The 21,438-nt window shown below is 60.6% G+C and overlaps 1 protein-coding gene across 1 annotated transcript; it reads right to left on the bottom strand.

The window, feature by feature from the left end:
• Positions 1 to 808: 808 nt before the first annotated feature.
• Positions 809 to 17,632, bottom strand: prmt1 (protein arginine methyltransferase 1). Its single transcript, XM_088646359.1, has 10 exons — positions 17,503 to 17,632; positions 15,328 to 15,423; positions 12,439 to 12,594; positions 5,363 to 5,426; positions 4,560 to 4,702; positions 3,412 to 3,499; positions 2,644 to 2,759; positions 2,323 to 2,473; positions 1,968 to 2,089; positions 809 to 1,655 (listed from the first exon to the last, which is right to left on the bottom strand). The coding sequence occupies exons 1-10, from the start codon at positions 17,524 to 17,526 to the stop codon at positions 1,572 to 1,574; spliced, it is 1,044 nt and encodes a 347-aa protein (XP_088502485.1). The 5' UTR covers positions 17,527 to 17,632; the 3' UTR covers positions 809 to 1,571.
• Between the last annotated feature and the right edge of the window lie 3,806 nt (positions 17,633 to 21,438).

Here is a 21,438-nt window from a genome sequence, read left to right as displayed (position 1 = left end):
GACACTTTAACTGTTGAGGAAAAGTGGGTTTTTCCCCGTTTCTCGCCGCGCAGGAAATCTCCAGACTCCAGCCTGTTCTACTGCATCAGCCAGTCGGCTGCAGTCGGGGATCCCCAGGAAGAGGGCTGGGGGGAGCCCTGGAATCGTGGACCTGCCAGTCTGCACCCCCCGCAGGGCGGGACGGGCTCCCCTCCCCCCCACCTCCAGGACAACGAGTCCCACCTCCTGCCGGGACCCCACTGTTCTCCAGAGCAGCCTCTTCCCCAAGAGCAGAGCCCCCCGAACCCCCCACAGTGCCAAGAGCTTAAACCTCCCTGCGCCCCCACACCTCCCACACTGCCCAAACCTCCCAGCAGGCTGCTGAGCCCCCACACCTCCCTGAAGCCCCAACACCTCCCACAGTGCCCAAACCTCCCAGCAGGCTGCTGAGCCCCCAAACCTCCCTGAACCCCCACACCTCCCACAGTGCCCAAACCTCCCAGCAGGCTGCTGAGCCCCCAAACCTCCCTGAACCCCCCAACACCTCCCACAGTGCCCAAACCTCCCAGCAGGCTGCTGAGCCCCCACACCTCCCTGAACCCCCAACACCTCCCACAGTGCCCGAACCTCCCTGAACCCCCAAACCCTGTGGAGGGCCACCAAGCCCTCAAACATCCCTGAAGGGCACTGAGCCCCCAAACCATCCTGAGCTGTGGCGACCTTTCACCCCCGGAACTCGGCCCGCCCGTCGAGGAGCCGACTAACCGTCCCAACGGTGACCCCCAGGAAGAGCCCCCCCCAAAAACCACACGCTCGCAGCACACGCAGGTCACCCCAAACCGTTTATTTTTATTCATTTTTTTTAAAAAAGCAGCAAAAAAAAAAAAAACAACAACCAACGTAAAACCGACTGAACACTGCGGAGCCGCGCCGCCGCCCCCTGCTGGTGGGGGGGGGAGGGGGCTCGTCGCCCCCGGCGATGAGGCTCGGGACAGGGGAGACGGAGCACGATCACGAGACCGGCCGGGGGCTCGCCGCAGGAAGTGCATCCCGGGTACAAAAACACGTGTGTGTGCGCGCGCGTGAGAGAGAGAGAGAGAGAGAGATGGGGAGGGATGACGGATGACATCGCCATGCCAACCAGCTGCTGATGAGGAGGATGCGTTACTATGGAGACGCCAGGCAGCTCTGAACTCTCCTCCCGGGACCAGCGCGCGTCGGCGCCGGGACGGTCCCGCCCCACCGGCCCACCCCCCTCCCCACAACACAACCACCACCTCGCAAAACAACAACAACACAAAGAGAGAGAGAGAGTCCGTCGTTCAGGAGATAAAACAGCCCAACGAACAAACACCCCCCCCGGCCCCCCACGGCGAGCGCAGGGGTCCCGGGCCGAGCGAGGAGGAGGAGGAGGAGGCAGGGGTCAGCCCCCGGGCTTCAGCCTCCAGAGGGGCGGCTGACCACTGCCCACCTGGGGGGGCCGAGGAGGGGAGGGCCAGGGGGGGGCGACAGCGGCGGGTGGGGGGTGGTGGGTGACTGGACAGCACGGCCTCGCGCCGACGCGGTCTCGGGCCGGCGGGACCGGGCCCCTCTCAGCGCATCCGGTACTCTGAGGTCTTGGACACCTCGCAGAGCTGGCCCTTGAAGTCGATGTCCACCGTGAAGTCCAGATCGCGCTGGGGGGAGAGAGAGAGAGACGGGGGGGGCAGTCAGGACACCGCAGGGGCATCAGCCGCCGAACTCGGGCCGCGGCTCGGTTCCGGCAGCCGGCCCCAGGGCTCGCTCCGCACCCCCCCAGCAGGCAACAGCGCCACCCTGTGGCCGGGGCTGGAAGACGCTCGTTAATCAATTAAACAGCTCGTCGGCCACAACGCCTCGATACCAGCCACAGGACCGGCAGAACCGAAACGAAGACAAACGGTCCCCCACTCCGCACCAGAACCGGGCCAAGGGCAGGCGGGCCGGACCGGGCCAGCTCAGAGACTCACGTTGTTCTTGACGTTGGGCTTCATGCTGATGGTGCCGAAGATCTCCTCCCCCGTCTTCACTGTGAGGTAATCGTCCAGGTAGAAGACTGTCTGTTTCCAGTGAGTGTAGGGAGACTCTGGACCTGAGAGACAGAGAGAGAGGGGGGTTAAATACAGACACACTGACTGGACACTCCAGTACATGAACACTGCACTGAGAGAGAGAGGGGTTCATACAGACACACTGACTGGACACTCCAGTACATGAACACTGCACTGAGAGAGAGAGGGGTTAATACAGACACACTGACTGGACACTCCAGTACATTAACACTGCACAGAGAGAGGTGGAGGGGGTGAGCAGAGCAGGACTCACTGGTGGAGAAGCCCGTCCTCTTGTGGCAGCGCGTGAACTCGATGTTGAAGTAGGTGACCAGCGCGTGGATATAGTCGTTCCTCTTCACTTGCAGACAGAAGGGGGAGGTGAAGGACAGGTCCTCGATCTTCACAGTGTAGATGTCCACCTCCTGGACAGAAGACACAGACCAAGTCAGCGCTGACCGGGGGCCAGCCCAAGAACTTCACTCACGAGCCCCACACTGGGAACCCTCTCCCTCTCGAGAGAGAGGTGTGATGAAGACTCTGCTCTGGGAAGGATCCCAACTGAAGAGCTGAGCAGGAGTCCAGGAGACAGTACCTTGATGAGGCAGGAGCTGGACACCAGCTGCTTGGGGTCAACAACATCCACTAGGGGCTCCTTTATAGCGACTTCTTTAATACAGGACATGTCAAACCCATAGACGTTCTCCCACCCTACAGAGATAGAGAGAGAGAGGGGGGTTAATACACACACACTGACTGGACACTCCAGTACATTAACACTGCACTGAGAGAGAGGGGGGTTAATACACACACACTGACTGGACACTCCAGTACATTAACACTGCACTGAGAGAGGGGTTAATACAGACACACTGACTGGACACTCCAGTACATGAACACTGCACTGAGAGAGGGGTTCATACAGACACACTGACTGGACACTCCAGTACATGAACACTGCACTGAGAGAGAGAGGGGTTAATACACACACACTGACAGGACACTCCAGTACATGAACACTGCACTGAGAGAGAGAGGGGTTAATACACACACACTGACTGGACACTCCAGTACATGAACACTGCACTGAGAGAGAGAGGGGTTCATACAGACACACTGACTGGACACTCCAGTACATGAACACTGCACTGAGAGAGAGAGGGGTTAATACACACACACTGACTGGACACTCCAGTACATGAACACTGCACTGAGAGAGAGAGGGGTTCATACAGACACACTGACTGGACACTCCAGTACATGAACACTGCACTGAGAGAGAGAGGGGTTAATACACACACACTGACTGGACACTCCAGTACATGAACACTGCACTGAGAGAGAGAGGGGGGTTCAGACTCACAGTGTATCTTGTAGTCCTTGTACTGTCTGTCTTCGATAGCTGTGACGTACAGGGTTGCTCTGTCAGGGAAAATCAAGCCGTCCGGTTTCTGGAACAGGGAGGGGGAAGAGAGAGACTGAGAGAACCGCACATCGCCGCCCCCACGGGTCAGAGCCCTCTCGACGAGCCGGGCCAGTGTCTGGTAACGACCCCTCGTCTCCGCTACAGTGTCAGGTCAGCTGGCCTGATGTGGTCAGAGGGGCCGCTGCTCCTGACTCAACGCCGCCCCCTTGTGGTCATCCCGTGTAACAGCACCCCCGCACTGAGCTGTACCAGTCCCACGGAGCGGGTCAGAGCCCAGACGCCACGCGGGCCGGGACTTTCTCAAGAAGGCACGGCCGAGGAACCGGTCGGCGGAACCGGCGCAGGCTCGGAAACCGAGCCAGAACAATCCCACCGGATCTCCGGGGGCAGCACTCGACACCGGAGCGGTGAGGAGCCGGGACAGGGGGACAGAGACCCTCTCAGACAGGGATTGTCCAGGACAGAGGGACAGAGACCCTCTCAGACAGGGATTGTCCAGGACAGAGGGACAGAGACCCTCTCAGACAGGGACTGTCCAGGACAGAGGGACATGGACTGTCCAGACCACAGGGACAGGGAGTCTCCAGGACAGATGGACATGGACTGTCCAGACCACAGTGACGGGGAGTCTCCAGGACAGATGGACAGAGGGACATGGACTGTCCAGACCACAGGGACAGGGAGTCTCCAGGATAGATGGACAGAGGGACATGGACTGTCCAGACCACAGTGACGGGGAGTCTCCAGGACAGATGGACAGAGGGACATGGACTGTCCAGACCACAGGGACAGGGAGTCTCCAGGACAGATGGACATGGACTGTCCAGACCACAGGGACGGGGAGTCTCCAGGACAGATGGACAGAGGGACATGGACTGTCCAGACCACAGGGACGGGGAGTCTCCAGGACAGATGGACAGAGGGACATGGACTGTCCAGACCACAGGGACGGGGAGTCTCCAGGACAGATGGACAGAGGGACATGGACTGTCCAGACCACAGGGACAGGGAGTTTCCAGGACAGATGGACATGGACCGTCCAGACCACAGGGACGGGGAGTCTCCAGGACAGATGGACAGCTCACCAGCCACTTGTCGCGGGCGTAGATGACTGTGTTGAGCATGGACTCGTAGAAGAGGCAGTAGCCCATCCACTCGGAGATGATGATGTCGACCTTCTCCACAGACAGCTCCACCTCCTCCACCTTCCCCTTGATGATGGTCACAACTGGGAGAGAGGGATCGACAGCGTTACAGCTCGGGGGGAGAGAGGAGGGAGAGAGGAGGGAGAGAGGGTTCGACAGTGTTCCAGCTCGGGGGGAGAGAGGAGAGAGGAGAGGAGAGAGGAGGGAGAGAGGAGGGAGAGAGGAGGGAGAGAGGAGGGAGAGAGGAGGGAGAGAGGAGGGAGAGAGGGTTCGACAGCGTTCCAGCTCGGGAGAGAGAGAGGAGAGAGGGAGGGTTCGATAGAGTTACAGGTCCGGAGGGAGAGAGAGGAGACCTGCAGCTCGGGAGAGAGGGCAGACCAGGACTGCAGGTCTTTCTCACACAGCCTGCAGCGGTGGGGGGGTGGACCATCGTCACCCTCCTCCCCCTCCTGGGCTCGAGCCAGGGCGAGAGGACCGCTCGCGCTCGGATCCGGTTCTGAGCCGGTTCTGGCTCGGCGACGGAGAGCCGCCGTCCCCCGACACCTCCCCTCCCGGCCCGTCTCCCTGCCCTGGGAGCGCCGGGCCGGCAGGACAATTCCCGATCTAACCCCTCCCCCGGGAACGCGGGAGCCCAGGCACCCCACTGTGTAACACCACGGGCCCCTGGAGGGCCCGGGCGTCTCCCCGGATCTCTTCACTGCCCCCCCGAGCCCGCGGGCGTGACCCCAGGACGGGGGACTCACTGTGGTCCAGCTTGTTGGCCTTGACGATCTTCACAGCGTAGTCCGAGATACTGGAGCACTCGATCTGCACGAGAGGGACAGGAGTCAGGGCACCGCGGGGAGAGAGGAGACACACACCTGGCCCGGGCGGGGCGGAGGGAGAGAGGAGAGAGGAGACACACACCTGGCCCGGGCGGGGCGGAGAGGGGAGAGAGGAGACACACACCTTGCCCGGGCAGGGCGGAGAGGGGAGAGAGGAGACACACACCTTGCCCGGGCGGGGCGGAGGGAGAGAGGAGAGAGGAGACACACACCTTGCCCGGGCGGGGCGGAGGGAGAGAGGAGAGAGGAGACACACACCTGGCCCGGGCGGGGCGGAGAGGGGAGAGAGGAGACACACACCTTGCCCGGGCAGGGCGGAGAGGGGAGAGAGGAGACACACACCTTGCCCGGGCAGGGCGGAGAGGGGAGAGAGGAGACACACACCTTGCCCGGGCAGGGCGGAGAGGGGAGAGAGGAGACACACACCTTGCCCGGGCAGGGCGGAGAGGGGAGAGAGGAGACACACACCTTGCCCGGGCAGGGCGGAGAGGGGAGAGAGGAGACACACACCTTGCCCGGGCAGGGCGGAGAGGGGAGAGAGGAGACACACACCTTGCCCGGGCAGGGCGGAGAGGGGAGAGAGGAGACACACACCTTGCCCGGGCAGGGCGGAGAGGGGAGAGAGGAGACACACACCTGGCCCGGGCGGGGCGGAGGGAGAGAGGAGACACACACCTGGCCCAGGGCGGGGCGGAGGGAGAGAGGAGACACACCTGGCCCAGGGCAGGGCGGAGGGAGAGAGGAGACACACACCTGGCCCGGGCGGGGCGGAGGGAGAGAGGAGAGAGGAGAGAGGAGACACACACCTGGCCCAGGCGGGGCGGGTCGGAGAGGGGAGAGGGGAGACACACACCTGGCCCGGGGCGGGGCGGAGAGGGGAGAGAGGAGAGACACACCTGGCCCGGGGCGGGGCGGAGAGGGGAGAGAGGAGAGACACACACCTGGCCCGGGGCGGGGCGGAGAGGGGAGAGAGGAGAGACACACACCTGGCCCGGGCGGGGCGGGTCGGAGAGGGGAGAGGGGAGACACACACCTGGCCCGGGCGGGGCGGAGGGAGAGAGGAGAGACACACACCTGGCCCGGGCGGGGCGGAGGGAGAGAGGAGAGAGGAGAGAGGAGACACACACCTGGCCCAGGCGGGGCGGGTCGGAGAGGGGAGAGGGGAGACACACACCTGGCCCGGGGCGGGGCGGAGAGGGGAGAGAGGAGAGACACACCTGGCCCGGGGCGGGGCGGAGAGGGGAGAGAGGAGACACACCTGGCCCAGGGCAGGGCGGAGGGAGAGAGGAGACACACACCTGGCCCGGGCGGGGCGGAGGGAGAGAGGAGAGAGGAGAGAGGAGACACACACCTGGCCCAGGCGGGGCGGGTCGGAGAGGGGAGAGGGGAGACACACACCTGGCCCGGGGCGGGGCGGAGAGGGGAGAGAGGAGAGACACACCTGGCCCGGGGCGGGGCGGAGAGGGGAGAGGGGAGACACACACCTGGCCCGGGGCGGGGCGGAGAGGGGAGAGAGGAGAGACACACCTGGCCCGGGGCGGGGCGGAGAGGGGAGAGGGGAGACACACACCTGGCCCGGGCGGGGCGGAGAGGGGAGAGGGGAGAGAGGAGACACAGAGCCCGGGCGGGGCAGAGAGGGGAGAGAGGAGACACAGAGCCCGGGCGGGGCAGAGAGGGGAGAGAGGAGACACAGAGCCCGGGCGGGGCAGAGAGGGGAGAGAGGAGACACAGAGCCCGGGCGGGGCGGAGAGGGGAGAGAGGAGACACAGAGCCCAGGCAGGGCGGAGAGGGGAGAGAGGCGAGACACAGAGCCCAGGCAGGGCGGAGAGGGGAGAGAGGAGACACAGAGCCCAGGCAGGGCGGAGAGGGGAGAGAGGCGAGACACAGAGCCCAGGCAGGGCGGAGAGGGGAGAGAGGCGAGACACAGAGCCCAGGCAGGGCGGAGAGGGGAGAGAGGCGAGACACAGAGCCCAGGCAGGGCGGAGAGGGGAGAGAGGCGAGACACAGAGCCCAGGCAGGGCGGAGAGGGGAGAGAGGCGAGACACAGAGCCCAGGCAGGGCGGAGAGGGGAGAGAGGCGAGACACAGAGCCCAGGCAGGGCGGAGAGGGGAGAGAGGCGAGACACAGAGCCCAGGCAGGGCGGAGAGGGGAGAGAGGCGAGACACAGAGCCCAGGCAGGGCGGAGAGGGGAGAGAGGCGAGACACAGAGCCCAGGCAGGGCGGAGAGGGGAGAGAGGCGAGACACAGAGCCCAGGCAGGGCGGAGAGGGGAGAGAGGCGAGACACAGAGCCCAGGCAGGGCGGAGAGGGGAGAGAGGCGAGACACAGAGCCCAGGCAGGGCGGAGAGGGGAGAGAGGCGAGACACAGAGCCCAGGCAGGGCGGAGAGGGGAGAGAGGCGAGACACAGAGCCCAGGCAGGGCGGAGAGGGGAGAGAGGCGAGACACAGAGCCCAGGCAGGGCGGAGAGGGGAGAGAGGCGAGACACAGAGCCCAGGCAGGGCGGAGAGGGGAGAGAGGCGAGACACAGAGCCCAGGCAGGGCGGAGAGGGGAGAGAGGAGACACAGAGCCCAGGCAGGGCGGAGAGGGGAGAGAGGAGACACAGAGCCCAGGCAGGGCGGAGAGGGGAGAGAGGCGAGACACAGAGCCCAGGCAGGGCGGAGAGGGGAGAGAGGCGAGACACAGAGCCCAGGCAGGGCGGAGAGGGGAGAGAGGAGACACAGAGCCCAGGCAGGGCGGAGAGGGGAGAGAGGCGAGACACAGAGCCCAGGCAGGGCGGAGAGGGGAGAGAGGCGAGACACAGAGCCCAGGCAGGGCGGAGAGGGGAGAGAGGCGAGACACAGAGCCCAGGCAGGGCGGAGAGGGGAGAGAGGCGAGACACAGAGCCCAGGCAGGGCGGAGAGGGGAGAGAGGCGAGACACAGAGCCCAGGCAGGGCGGAGAGGGGAGAGAGGCGAGACACAGAGCCCAGGCAGGGCGGAGAGGGGAGAGAGGCGAGACACAGAGCCCAGGCAGGGCGGAGAGGGGAGAGAGGAGACACAGAGCCCAGGCAGGGCGGAGAGGGGAGAGAGGCGAGACACAGAGCCCAGGCAGGGCGGAGAGGGGAGAGAGGCGAGACACAGAGCCCAGGCAGGGCGGAGAGGGGAGAGAGGCGAGACACAGAGCCCAGGCAGGGCGGAGAGGGGAGAGAGGCGAGACACAGAGCCCAGGCAGGGCGGAGAGGGGAGAGAGGCGAGACACAGAGCCCAGGCAGGGCGGAGAGGGGAGAGAGGCGAGACACAGAGCCCAGGCAGGGCGGAGAGGGGAGAGAGGCGAGACACAGAGCCCAGGCAGGGCGGAGAGGGGAGAGAGGCGAGACACAGAGCCCAGGCAGGGCGGAGAGGGGAGAGAGGCGAGACACAGAGCCCAGGCAGGGCGGAGAGGGGAGAGAGGCGAGACACAGAGCCCAGGCAGGGCGGAGAGGGGAGAGAGGCGAGACACAGAGCCCAGGCAGGGCGGAGAGGGGAGAGAGGCGAGACACAGAGCCCGGGCAGGGCGGAGAGGGGAGAGAGGAGACACAGAGCCCAGGCAGGGCGGAGAGGGGAGAGAGGCGAGACACAGAGCCCAGGCAGGGCGGAGAGGGGAGAGAGGCGAGACACAGAGCCCAGGCAGGGCGGAGAGGGGAGAGAGGCGAGACACAGAGCCCAGGCAGGGCGGAGAGGGGAGAGAGGCGAGACACAGAGCCCAGGCAGGGCGGAGAGGGGAGAGAGGCGAGACACAGAGCCCAGGCAGGGCGGAGAGGGGAGAGAGGCGAGACACAGAGCCCAGGCAGGGCGGAGAGGGGAGAGAGGCGAGACACAGAGCCCAGGCGGGGCGGAGAGGGGAGAGAGGAGACACAGAGCCCAGGCAGGGCGGAGAGGGGAGAGAGGAGACACAGAGCCCAGGCAGGGCGGAGAGGGGAGAGAGGCGAGACACAGAGCCCAGGCAGGGCGGAGAGGGGAGAGAGGCGAGACACAGAGCCCAGGCAGGGCGGAGAGGGGAGAGAGGCGAGACACAGAGCCCAGGCAGGGCGGAGAGGGGAGAGAGGCGAGACACAGAGCCCAGGCAGGGCGGAGAGGGGAGAGAGGCGAGACACAGAGCCCAGGCAGGGCGGAGAGGGGAGAGAGGAGACACAGAGCCCAGGCAGGGCGGAGAGGGGAGAGAGGCGAGACACAGAGCCCAGGCAGGGCGGAGAGGGGAGAGAGGCGAGACACAGAGCCCAGGCAGGGCGGAGAGGGGAGAGAGGCGAGACACAGAGCCCAGGCAGGGCGGAGAGGGGAGAGAGGCGAGACACAGAGCCCAGGCAGGGCGGAGAGGGGAGAGAGGCGAGACACAGAGCCCAGGCAGGGCGGAGAGGGGAGAGAGGCGAGACACAGAGCCCAGGCAGGGCGGAGAGGGGAGAGAGGCGAGACACAGAGCCCAGGCAGGGCGGAGAGGGGAGAGAGGCGAGACACAGAGCCCAGGCAGGGCGGAGAGGGGAGAGAGGCGAGACACAGAGCCCGGGCAGGGCGGAGAGGGGAGAGAGGCGAGACACAGAGCCCAGGCAGGGCGGAGAGGGGAGAGAGGCGAGACACAGAGCCCAGGCAGGGCGGAGAGGGGAGAGAGGCGAGACACAGAGCCCAGGCAGGGCGGAGAGGGGAGAGAGGCGAGACACAGAGCCCAGGCAGGGCGGAGAGGGGAGAGAGGCGAGACACAGAGCCCAGGCAGGGCGGAGAGGGGAGAGAGGCGAGACACAGAGCCCAGGCAGGGCGGAGAGGGGAGAGAGGAGACACAGAGCCCAGGCAGGGCGGAGAGGGGAGAGAGGCGAGACACAGAGCCCAGGCAGGGCGGAGAGGGGAGAGAGGCGAGACACAGAGCCCAGGCAGGGCGGAGAGGGGAGAGAGGAGACACAGAGCCCAGGCAGGGCGGAGAGGGGAGAGAGGCGAGACACAGAGCCCAGGCAGGGCGGAGAGGGGAGAGAGGCGAGACACAGAGCCCAGGCAGGGCGGAGAGGGGAGAGAGGCGAGACACAGAGCCCAGGCAGGGCGGAGAGGGGAGAGAGGCGAGACACAGAGCCCAGGCAGGGCGGAGAGGGGAGAGAGGCGAGACACAGAGCCCAGGCAGGGCGGAGAGGGGAGAGAGGCGAGACACAGAGCCCAGGCAGGGCGGAGAGGGGAGAGAGGCGAGACACAGAGCCCAGGCAGGGCGGAGAGGGGAGAGAGGCGAGACACAGAGCCCAGGCAGGGCGGAGAGGGGAGAGAGGAGACACAGAGCCCAGGCAGGGCGGAGAGGGGAGAGAGGCGAGACACAGAGCCCAGGCAGGGCGGAGAGGGGAGAGAGGCGAGACACAGAGCCCAGGCAGGGCGGAGAGGGGAGAGAGGAGACACAGAGCCCGGGCGGGGCGGAGAGGGGAGAGAGGAGACACAGAGCCCAGGCAGGGCGGAGAGGGGAGAGAGGCGAGACACAGAGCCCAGGCAGGGCGGAGAGGGGAGAGAGGCGAGACACAGAGCCCAGGCAGGGCGGAGAGGGGAGAGAGGCGAGACACAGAGCCCAGGCAGGGCGGAGAGGGGAGAGAGGCGAGACACAGAGCCCAGGCAGGGCGGAGAGGGGAGAGAGGCGAGACACAGAGCCCAGGCGGGGCGGAGGGAGAGAGGAGACACAGAGCCCAGGCAGGGCGGAGAGGGGAGAGAGGAGACACAGAGCCCAGGCAGGGCGGAGAGGGGAGAGAGGCGAGACACAGAGCCCAGGCAGGGCGGAGAGGGGAGAGAGGCGAGACACAGAGCCCAGGCAGGGCGGAGAGGGGAGAGAGGCGAGACACAGAGCCCAGGCAGGGCGGAGAGGGGAGAGAGGCGAGACACAGAGCCCAGGCAGGGCGGAGAGGGGAGAGAGGCGAGACACAGAGCCCAGGCAGGGCGGAGAGGGGAGAGAGGAGACACAGAGCCCAGGCAGGGCGGAGAGGGGAGAGAGGCGAGACACAGAGCCCAGGCAGGGCGGAGAGGGGAGAGAGGCGAGACACAGAGCCCAGGCAGGGCGGAGAGGGGAGAGAGGCGAGACACAGAGCCCAGGCAGGGCGGAGAGGGGAGAGAGGCGAGACACAGAGCCCAGGCAGGGCGGAGAGGGGAGAGAGGCGAGACACAGAGCCCAGGCAGGGCGGAGAGGGGAGAGAGGCGAGACACAGAGCCCAGGCAGGGCGGAGAGGGGAGAGAGGCGAGACACAGAGCCCAGGCAGGGCGGAGAGGGGAGAGAGGCGAGACACAGAGCCCAGGCAGGGCGGAGAGGGGAGAGAGGCGAGACACAGAGCCCAGGCAGGGCGGAGAGGGGAGAGAGGCGAGACACAGAGCCCAGGCAGGGCGGAGAGGGGAGAGAGGCGAGACACAGAGCCCAGGCAGGGCGGAGAGGGGAGAGAGGCGAGACACAGAGCCCAGGCAGGGCGGAGAGGGGAGAGAGGCGAGACACAGAGCCCAGGCAGGGCGGAGAGGGGAGAGAGGCGAGACACAGAGCCCGGGCAGGGCGGAGAGGGGAGAGAGGCGAGACACAGAGCCCAGGCGGGGCGGAGAGGGGAGAGAGGCGAGACACAGAGCCCAGGCAGGGCGGAGAGGGGAGAGAGGCGAGACACAGAGCCCAGGCAGGGCGGAGAGGGGAGAGAGGCGAGACACAGAGCCCAGGCAGGGCGGAGAGGGGAGAGAGGCGAGACACAGAGCCCAGGCAGGGCGGAGAGGGGAGAGAGGCGAGACACAGAGCCCAGGCAGGGCGGAGAGGGGAGAGAGGCGAGACACAGAGCCCAGGCAGGGCGGAGAGGGGAGAGAGGCGAGACACAGAGCCCAGGCAGGGCGGAGAGGGGAGAGAGGAGACACAGAGCCCAGGCAGGGCGGAGAGGGGAGAGAGGCGAGACACAGAGCCCAGGCAGGGCGGAGAGGGGAGAGAGGAGACACCCCCGACCCGGGGGGAGGACAGGAGACGCAGGAGCAGTGAAGACACGGGACAGCGGGAGGTGGACTCACCCCGATGACTTTCTTGGCCCCAGCCTTAGCGGCGAACATACAGAGGATCCCAGTCCCACTGCCCACATCCAGCACCACCTTGTCCTTGAACAGGTGCTTATTGTGAAACATGGAGTTCCTGTAGGTCAGGGTGCGGACCTCATCCTTCAGCATCTCCTACAGCAGAGCGAGAGAGAGGGGTTAACACACACACACACACTGGACACTCCAGTACATGAACACTGCACTGAGAGAGAGAGGGGTTCATACAGACACACTGACTGGACACTCCAGTACATTAACACTGCACTGAGAGAGAGGGGTTAATACACACACACTGACTGGACACTCCAGTACATGAACACTGCACTGAGAGAGAGAGGGGTTAATACACACACACTGACTGGACACTCCAGTACATGAACACTGCACTGAGAGAGAGAGGGGTTCATACAGACACACTGACTGGACACTCCAGTACATTAACACTGCACTGAGAGAGAGGGGTTAATACAGACACACTGACTGGACACACCAGTACATTAACACTGCACTGAGAGAGAGAGAGGTTCATACAGACACACTGACTGGACACTCCAGTACATTAACACTGCACTGAGAGAGAGGGGTTAATACAGACACACTGGACACTCCAGCACATTAACACAGAGAGAGAGAGGGGTTTGTACAGACACACTGACATATTGAGTGTTTTGCAGTGATTTTTCTCCATTCTAATTTCTTCCTGCTGCCTTTTTCCAACAGCAGAACAGTTGACCGACCTCAATAAAAGCTCATTTCACATCGTTTCCGGAGCGGTCTGGTTTAACAGAGGTCCCCCAGGTGGGACAGAGCTGCCTCTCTCCAATCTGCACTCTTTTCCTAGTTAAAGCACACAGCACTGTCGGCTGACCTGCTAGACAGGTCTTCCCTGCATCAAAATAGGAACAGATACCGACAGAACGACTCAACCGCATGACTGAAGGAAACAAATCATTTCAGAAGCTGATTACAATCGCCGAGATGTTGCATCTGCATCTAATGCCAGAATTCCCACACCTGACAGAATCATAACTACTGCAAGACGGGGAAGGGAACTGTGCTGGGAGCCCAGTGTGTGATCTCCTGTCCCAGCCTGAGGAACAGACAGTGAGCCCGTCTCTCAATAATAATAATACAGTGTGTGATCTCCTGTCCCAGCCTGAGGAACAGACAGTGAGCCCGTCTCTCAATAATAATAATACAGTGTGTGATCTCCTGTCCCAGTCTGAGGAACAGACAGTGAGCCTGTCTCTCAGTAATAATAATACAGTGTGTGATCTCCTGTCCCAGCCTGAGGAACAGTGAGCCTGTCTCTCAATAATAATAATACAGTGTGTGATCTCCTGTCCCAGCCTGAGGAACAGACAGTGAGCCTGTCTCTCAATAATAATAATACAGTGTGTGACCTCCTGTCCCAGCCTGAGGAACAGACAGTGAGCCCGTCTCTCAATAATAATAATACAGTGTGTGATCTCCTGTCCCAGCCTGAGGAACAGACAGTGAGCCTGTCTCTCAGTAATAATAATACAGTGTGTGATCTCCTGTCCCAGCCTGAGGAACACAGTGAGCCTGTCTCTCAATAATAATAATACAGTGTGTGATCTCCTGTCCCAGCCTGAGGAACACAGTGAGCCCGTCGCTCAATAATAATAATACAGTGTGTGATCTCCTGTCCCAGCCTGAGGAACAGACAGTGAGCCCGTCGCTCAATAATAATAATACAGTGTGTGATCTCCTGTCCCAGCCTGAGGAACAGACAGTGAGCCTGTCTCTCAGTAATAATAATACAGTGTGTGATCTCCTGTCCCAGCCTGAGGAACACAGTGAGCCTGTCGCTCAATAATAATAATACAGTGTGTGATCTCCTGTCCCAGCCTGAGGAACAGTGAGCCTGTCTCTCAATAATAATAATACAGTGTGTGATCTCCTGTCCCAGCCTGAGGAACAGACAGTGAGCCTGTCTCTCAATAATAATAATACAGTGTGTGATCTCCTGTCCCAGCCTGAGGAAGAGACAGTGAGCCTGTCTCTCAATAATAATAATACAGTGTGTGATCTCCTGTCCCAGCCTGAGGAACAGACAGGGAGCCCGTCTCTCAATAATAATAATACAGTGTGTGATCTCCTGTCCCAGCCTGAGGAACAGACAGTGAGCCTGTCTCTCAATAATAATAATACAGTGTGTGATCTCCTGTCCCAGCCTGAGGAACAGACAGGGAGCCCGTCTCTCAATAATAATAATACAGTGTGTGATCTCCTGTCCCAGCCTGAGGAACAGACAGTGAGCCCGTCTCTCAATAATAATAATACAGTGTGTGATCTCCTGTCCCAGCCTGAGGAACAGACAGTGAGCCTGTCTCTCAATAATAATAATACAGTGTGTGATCTCCTGTCCCAGCCTGAGGAACAGACAGTGAGCCTGTCTCTCAATAATAATAATACAGTGTGTGATCTCCTGTCCCAGCCTGAGGAACAGACAGTGAGCCCGTCTCTCAATAATAATAATACAGTGTGTGATCTCCTGTCCCAGCCTGAGGAACACAGTGAGCCTGTCTCTCAGCGCTGTGTGTGATGTCTGTCCAACAGCTCGTGGACTGTACCAGTGCTGCAGCCAGCAGGATGAGACAGGACACACCTGTGTCGTCCCTCTGCTGCCCAGGCCGTTTACGGCCGATCTGGGGTCCCGCCGGGAGCACAGTGCCAGTCCCCGAGGAGATCACCTGGCGGACCGCGGACACAGCCCTCCGCGGCCCCCCGAGGTCTCCCCTCAGAGGCCCCGGCGGCTGCGTCTCTCACGCCCGCGAGCAGAGCCTCGCCCCGCCTGTCTCCCGCTGGCGCGGGTCCGAGGGGACCGGGCCGGGGGCCTACCTCATGGATGCCGAAGTGCGCGTAGGAGTCGAAGTAGTAGTCCTTCGAGGTCATGTCCTCCGCCGAGGGCTTTCCTGAGCTCTCCCCCTGGGACACCTGGACACACAGGGACACGGAGACAGAGAGACAGGAGGAGGAGGAGAAGGAAAGGGGGGAGAGAGAGAGACAGGAGGAGGAGGAGAAGGAAAGGGGAGGGAGAGAGAGAGAGACAGGAGGAGGAGAAGGAAAGGGGAGAGAGAGAGAGAGAGAGAGAGAGACAGGAGGAGGAGAAGGAAAGGGGGGAGAGAGAGAGAGACAGGAGGAGGAGAAGGAAAGGGGAGAGAGAGAGAGAGAGACAGGAGGAGGAGAAGGAAAGGGGAGAGAGAGAGAGAGAGAGAGAGACAGGAGGAGGAGAAGGAAAGGGGAGAGAGAGAGAGAGAGAGAGAGACAGGAGGAGGAGAAGGAAAGGGGAGAGAGAGAGAGAGAGACAGGAGGAGGAGAAGGAAAGGGGAGAGAGAGAGAGAGAGACAGGAGGAGGAGAAGGAAAGGGGAGAGAGAGAGAGAGAGAGAGAGACAGGAGGAGGAGAAGGAAAGGGGAGAGAGAGAGAGAGAGAGAGAGACAGGAGGAGGAGAAGGAAAGGGGAGAGAGAGAGAGAGAGAGAGAGAGAGACAGGAGGAGGAGAAGGAAAGGGGAGGGAGAGAGAGAGAGACAGGAGGAGGAGAAGGAAAGGGGAGGGAGAGAGAGAGAGAGAGAGACAGGAGGAGGAGGAGAAGGAAAGGGGGGAGAGAGAGAGAGACAGGAGGAGGAGGAGAAGGAAAGGGGGGAGAGAGAGAGAGAGACAGGAGGAGGAGAAGGAAAGGGGAGAGAGAGAGAGAGAGAGACAGGAGGAGGAGAAGGAAAGGGGAGAGAGAGAGAGAGAGAGACAGGAGGAGGAGAAGGAAAGGGGAGAGAGAGAGAGAGACAGGAGGAGGAGAAGGAAAGGGGGGAGAGAGAGAGAGAGACAGGAGGAGGAGAAGGAAAGGGGAGAGAGAGAGAGAGAGACAGGAGGAGGAGAAGGAAAGGGGAGAGAGAGAGAGAGAGACAGGAGGAGGAGAAGGAAAGGGGAGAGAGAGAGAGAGACAGGAGGAGGAGAAGGAAAGGGGGGAGAGAGAGAGAGAGACAGGAGGAGGAGAAGGAAAGGGGGGAGAGAGAGACAGGAGGAGGAGAGAGGGGTGGGCATGAGTTGTGCTGCACACAGGTGACACACTCCCCCCAGGACCCCAGCAGCGCCCCCACTGGTCACACAGCGGACCTGCGCCCCCTTCCCGATCAGCCCTTACCCCGCACGGATGAGTGGGGGGGCACACGTGGGCACCCTACAGCTCCACGCGATCAATCTCATCTCACGCCCACGAACACCAGTGACCCCCCCACCACCAAGCGCGCGCACCCACAACGTGGGAGGCCTCGTGCCCGCCGGTAACAGCGACTGGTGACACGTGAGCTCGCCGCCTCGTGCGCGCGTCCCACCCCCCCCCCCCTCGTCGTCTTTGTGCCTGACCGGCTGGCGCTGGCAACCCACTCATGGCGTGGGTACGCGCCGGCCCGGAACACGCCACCCTGCTTCCCCGACAGCACGAGGGCCCGAACCGCCACGGGGAATAAAGGACACGGACCCACGTGCGCCACCACAGGCTCAGTGGACACAAAGCGCCCCCACGCCACGAGGCGCCCGCCTGGACCTATGGTGGCAGGGACACACGAGCTTCCCCACGCGTGTCGGAATTCACCACCCCACTCCTCCTCCCCACGGACTCGGGCTCAAGCCCCGGGCGAGACCCGTCACGACGCGCCCCACGCCGGGCTCGGGAGCAGATTTCAGGGGCTCGGGGGTCCGGCCCCCCCTGCTCCAGCCGAGCCCACTGCGAGCGGCACCGGGACCGGACCGGACCGGACCGACGCCCCCGGTCCCCGCCCGCTGCGCCCCGCCAGAACCCTTGGGGGAACCGAGCTAAAATGGACGCGGCCGCTCCGGCACGAAAAGCGACCCAACAAAGAGACGCGCTTGGCGCCCCGTCTGCCTCCGCTCACCGATCCCCCCCGGCCCGGACCGACCCGGCCTCTCTTCGCCCGGGTCCCCGGCCCGCGGCGCAGCCCCTGCTGCCCGCCGCGGCTCGGCCCCCTGCCCGGCCCGCACACGCCGCCAGGCCGCTCACCTCCATGCTTGCGTTCTCCGCCATTTCGAGTCTCCGTCTGCTGCTCCGCGGCCCCACACGCACCTTCTGGTCCCGCCCCCCCGCCGGCTCCAAAACCCAGGCCCGGCGCCCTGATTGGCCCACGGCGCTTGGGACACGCCCACGGGGCGGCCCCTCTTCCGCCAGCGCAGACCTCCCATTGGTCAAACCCCTTGTCCCAGCCCACCGTGCTGGCTGCCTCCGGCCCCGCCCACATCCATGGCGCATTCGGATAAAGCGGCACAGCGATTGGACAGGGCGGCCACCAGTCACCGCCGGGCACCGCCCACCGGCTTCCTGTCCGCCCCTGGTGAGTCACTCAGCTGCAGAGACTGTAAATCTCCGCGCCTGCAGGGGGAGACCAGTTTCGGGCTCTGCATCGCCGCTCGGCTCGTGTTCTGAACAAATCAGGAGGGAGACAGAAACGTCCGTGCAGTTTAGTTTTCATTCGGCAAACTGAAACCGCTCATGTTTTGAAAACGCCGAATAATTGCGCCAGACTGTGTTTTCTGACCCCCAGCTGCGCGTCTTATTGTTCTTACTATCAAGAGTAACTGTTATTTTCAAGAGCAAAAAAAAATCTCAAATGCAGGAAACACGCAGCAGAGTTAAAACAGGAATTTAGCTTTATTTAAACGTGCATCGGGTCTTAAAAATAAAGATTGTCACCACCGTGGATAGAAATGCATAGCCATCCATACCGGCGGGATTTTCTTTAAAGGATTTAAATCCTCCGGAAGGCGGGTCTGTTGCGAGTAAGAGATCAGCTTCTGGTTGATTAACTGGTAACTAGACCAATCAGTGGGCTTCTGCTTCCAGGGAACAGCCAATCGTTTCTGCTTCTGCCGTGGCTCGGCAACAGCCAATCGTCTTCAGGGAGCCGAGCTGAGGGGCGGGTCCTAAGGACTGGTGGGGACCGACGAATATGACGTCATATAGCGGTTTAACAGCAGACAGAAAATAATGTTTTATATGGGTCGTCAAACATGTGTATGATGTTGATTGCAATTTTTTTAATCAGCCACTCCCACTGCAAGATTCATGCGTTATAATAATGAAAATTCACAGCACCAACAATAATGTTCTGGGGATATGTCGTGGAGCTGAATTAAACCTTCTGCAATCTGATTAATAAGTGCGCATATTACTACAAGTGATATCATAAAGCACGGTACAAATAGTGTAAATCATGTAAAGTCCAGTGAGATCAGGGTAAAAACAGTATAGTGCAGTAAAGCCCAGTGAGATCAGGGTAAAGGCGCAGTAGAGCCCAGTGAGATCAGAGTAAAAGCCCAGTACAGCTCAGTAGAGCCCAGTGAGATCGGGGTAAAAACACAGTATAGTGCAGTAGAGCCCAGTGAGATCGGGGTAAAAATACAGTACAGCTCAGTAGAGCCCAGTGAGATCGGGGTAAAAACAGTACAGCGCAGTAAAGCCCAGTGAGATCAGGGTAAAAGCCCAGTACAGCTCAGTAGAGCCCAGTGAGATCGGGGTAAAAACACAGTACAGCTCAGTAGAGGTACAGCTCAGTAGAGCCCAGTGAGATCAGGGTAAAAACACAGTACAGCGCAGTAGAGCCCAGTGAGATCGGGGTAAAAACACAGTACAGCTCAGTAGAGCCCAGTGAGATCAGGGTAAAAACAGTACAGCGCAGTAAAGCCCAGTGAGATCAGGGTAAAAGCCCAGTACAGCTCAGTAAAGCCCAGTGAGATCAGGGTAAAAGCCCAGTACAGCTCAGTAGAGCCCAGTGAGATCGGGGTAAAAATACAGTACAGCTCAGTAGAGCCCAGTGAGATCGGGGTAAAAACACAGTACAGCTCAGCAGAGCCCAGTGAGATCGGGGTAAAAACACAGTACAGCGCAGTAGAGCCCAGTGAGATCGGGGTAAAAACACAGTACAGCTCAGTAGAGCCCAGTGAGATCAGGGTAAAAACAGTACAGCGCAGTAAAGCCCAGTGAGATCAGGGTAAAAGCCCAGTACAGCTCAGTAAAGCCCAGTGAGATCAGGGTAAAAACACAGTACAGCTCAGTAGAGCCCAGTGAGATCAGGGCAAAAACAGTACAGCGCAGTAAAGCCCAGTGAGATCAGGGTAAAAGCCCAGTACAGCTCAGTAGAGCCCAGTGAGATCGGGGTAAAAACACAGTACAGCGCAGTAAAGCCCAGTGAGATCAGGGTAAAAGCCCAGTACAGCTCAGTAGAGCCCAGTGAGATCGGGGTAGAAACACAGTACAGCGCAGTAGAGCCCAGTGAGATCGGGGTAAAAACACAGTACAGCTCAGTAGAGCCCAGTGAGATCAGGGTAAAAACAGTACAGCGCAGTAAAGCCCAGTGAGATCAGGGTAAAAGCCCAGTACAGCTCAGTAAAGCCCAGTGAGATCAGGGTAAAAGCCCAGTACAGCTCAGTAAAGCCCAGTGAGATCAGGGTAAAAACACAGTACAGCTCAGTAGAGCCCAGTGAGATCAGGGCAAAAACAGTACAGCGCAGTAAAGCCCAGTGAGATCGGGGTAATAATAATAATAAACTTTATTTTATATAGCGCCTTTAAAGGTGGCTTCTCAAAGCGCTTTACAGGATGACAATAACAATAAATAAGAAGACTACAACAATAAATAAGAAAATTTCACAAGACAGGACACAATTATAATTACAGCAATACAACAATAACAATAGAGGAGACCGTGGAAGATGGTATTAAGAAGAGCAGAGGGGTGAAGAATGGAACAGTTCAGTAAAGGCTTTTCTGAAGAAGAAGGTGTTGAGTCTGGATTTGAAGGAGTTTAGAGAAGGTGACTCTCTAATATCCTTGGGCAAGGAGTTCCAGAGCTTGGGGGCATAGCAGGAGAAGGCCCTGTCGCCCATACAATGTAGACGGGCTTGGGGGACAGTAAGGAGGGCAGAATTTGAAGAGCGGAGGTTGCGAGGTGGGGAGTAGGGCGATAAAAGTTCAGACAGGTATTGAGGTGCCAAGCCATGTAAAGCCTTGTAGGTGAGCATGAGGATTTTAAAGTCTACGCGGAATTTGACCGGAAGCCAGTGCAAGGACTCCAGGATAGGAGTAATGTGAACACTTGCACTAGATCTGGTCAGGATTCTGGCTGCTGAATTTTGGACATACTGCAGCTTGTTCAGAGTAGATTTAGATACCCCAGGGAGCAGAGCATTGCAGTAGTCAATTCGAGAGAATACAAATATGTTGATCAGCTTTTCAGCCACAGTTAATGATAGCATAGGGCGTAGTCTTGCGATATTTCTAAGGTGAAAAAAAGATGTTTTGACAGTATGCTGTACATGTGGGTCGAATGTTAAGCCAGAATCGAATATAACCCCAAGGTTTTTCAATTTTGATTGGAGCTCAAGTACAGAGCCATCTACAGACAGGGTTACAGGACTGGCTTTGCGAAGTTGATGGGGGGTACCAATAAGCATGACTTCAGTCTTGTCACAGTTAAGATGAAGGAAGTTTTGAGTCATCCAAATTTTTATGTCAGAGATGCATAGATGTAAAAACACAGTACAGCTCAGTAGAGCCCAGTGAGATCGGGGTAAAAACACAGTACAGCTCAGTAGAGCCCAGTGAGATCGGGGTAAAAATACAGTACAGCTCAGTAGAGCCCAGTGAGATCGGGGTAAAAACAGTACAGCGCAGTAAAGCCCAGTGAGATCAGGGTAAAAGCCCAGTACAGCTCAGTAGAGCCCAGTGAGATCGGGGTAAAAACACAGTACAGCTCAGTAGAGCCCAGTGAGATCAGGGTAAAAGCCCAGTACAGCTCAGTAGAGCCCAGTGAGATCAGGGTAAAAGCACAGTCCAGCGCAGTAGAGCCCAGTGTGATCGGGGTAAAAACACAGTACAGCTCAGTAGAGCCCAGTGAGATCGGGGTAAAAACACAGTACAGCTCAGTAGAGCCCAGTGAGATCG

Source organism: Lepisosteus platostomus, chromosome 9 (assembly GCF_059453375.1).
Source record: "Lepisosteus platostomus isolate fLepPlt1 chromosome 9, fLepPlt1.hap1, whole genome shotgun sequence".
NCBI lineage: Eukaryota > Metazoa > Chordata > Actinopteri > Semionotiformes > Lepisosteidae > Lepisosteus > Lepisosteus platostomus.
The sequence above is the reverse complement of the archived record's forward strand: the minus strand, read 5'-3'. Positions and strand labels throughout refer to the sequence as shown.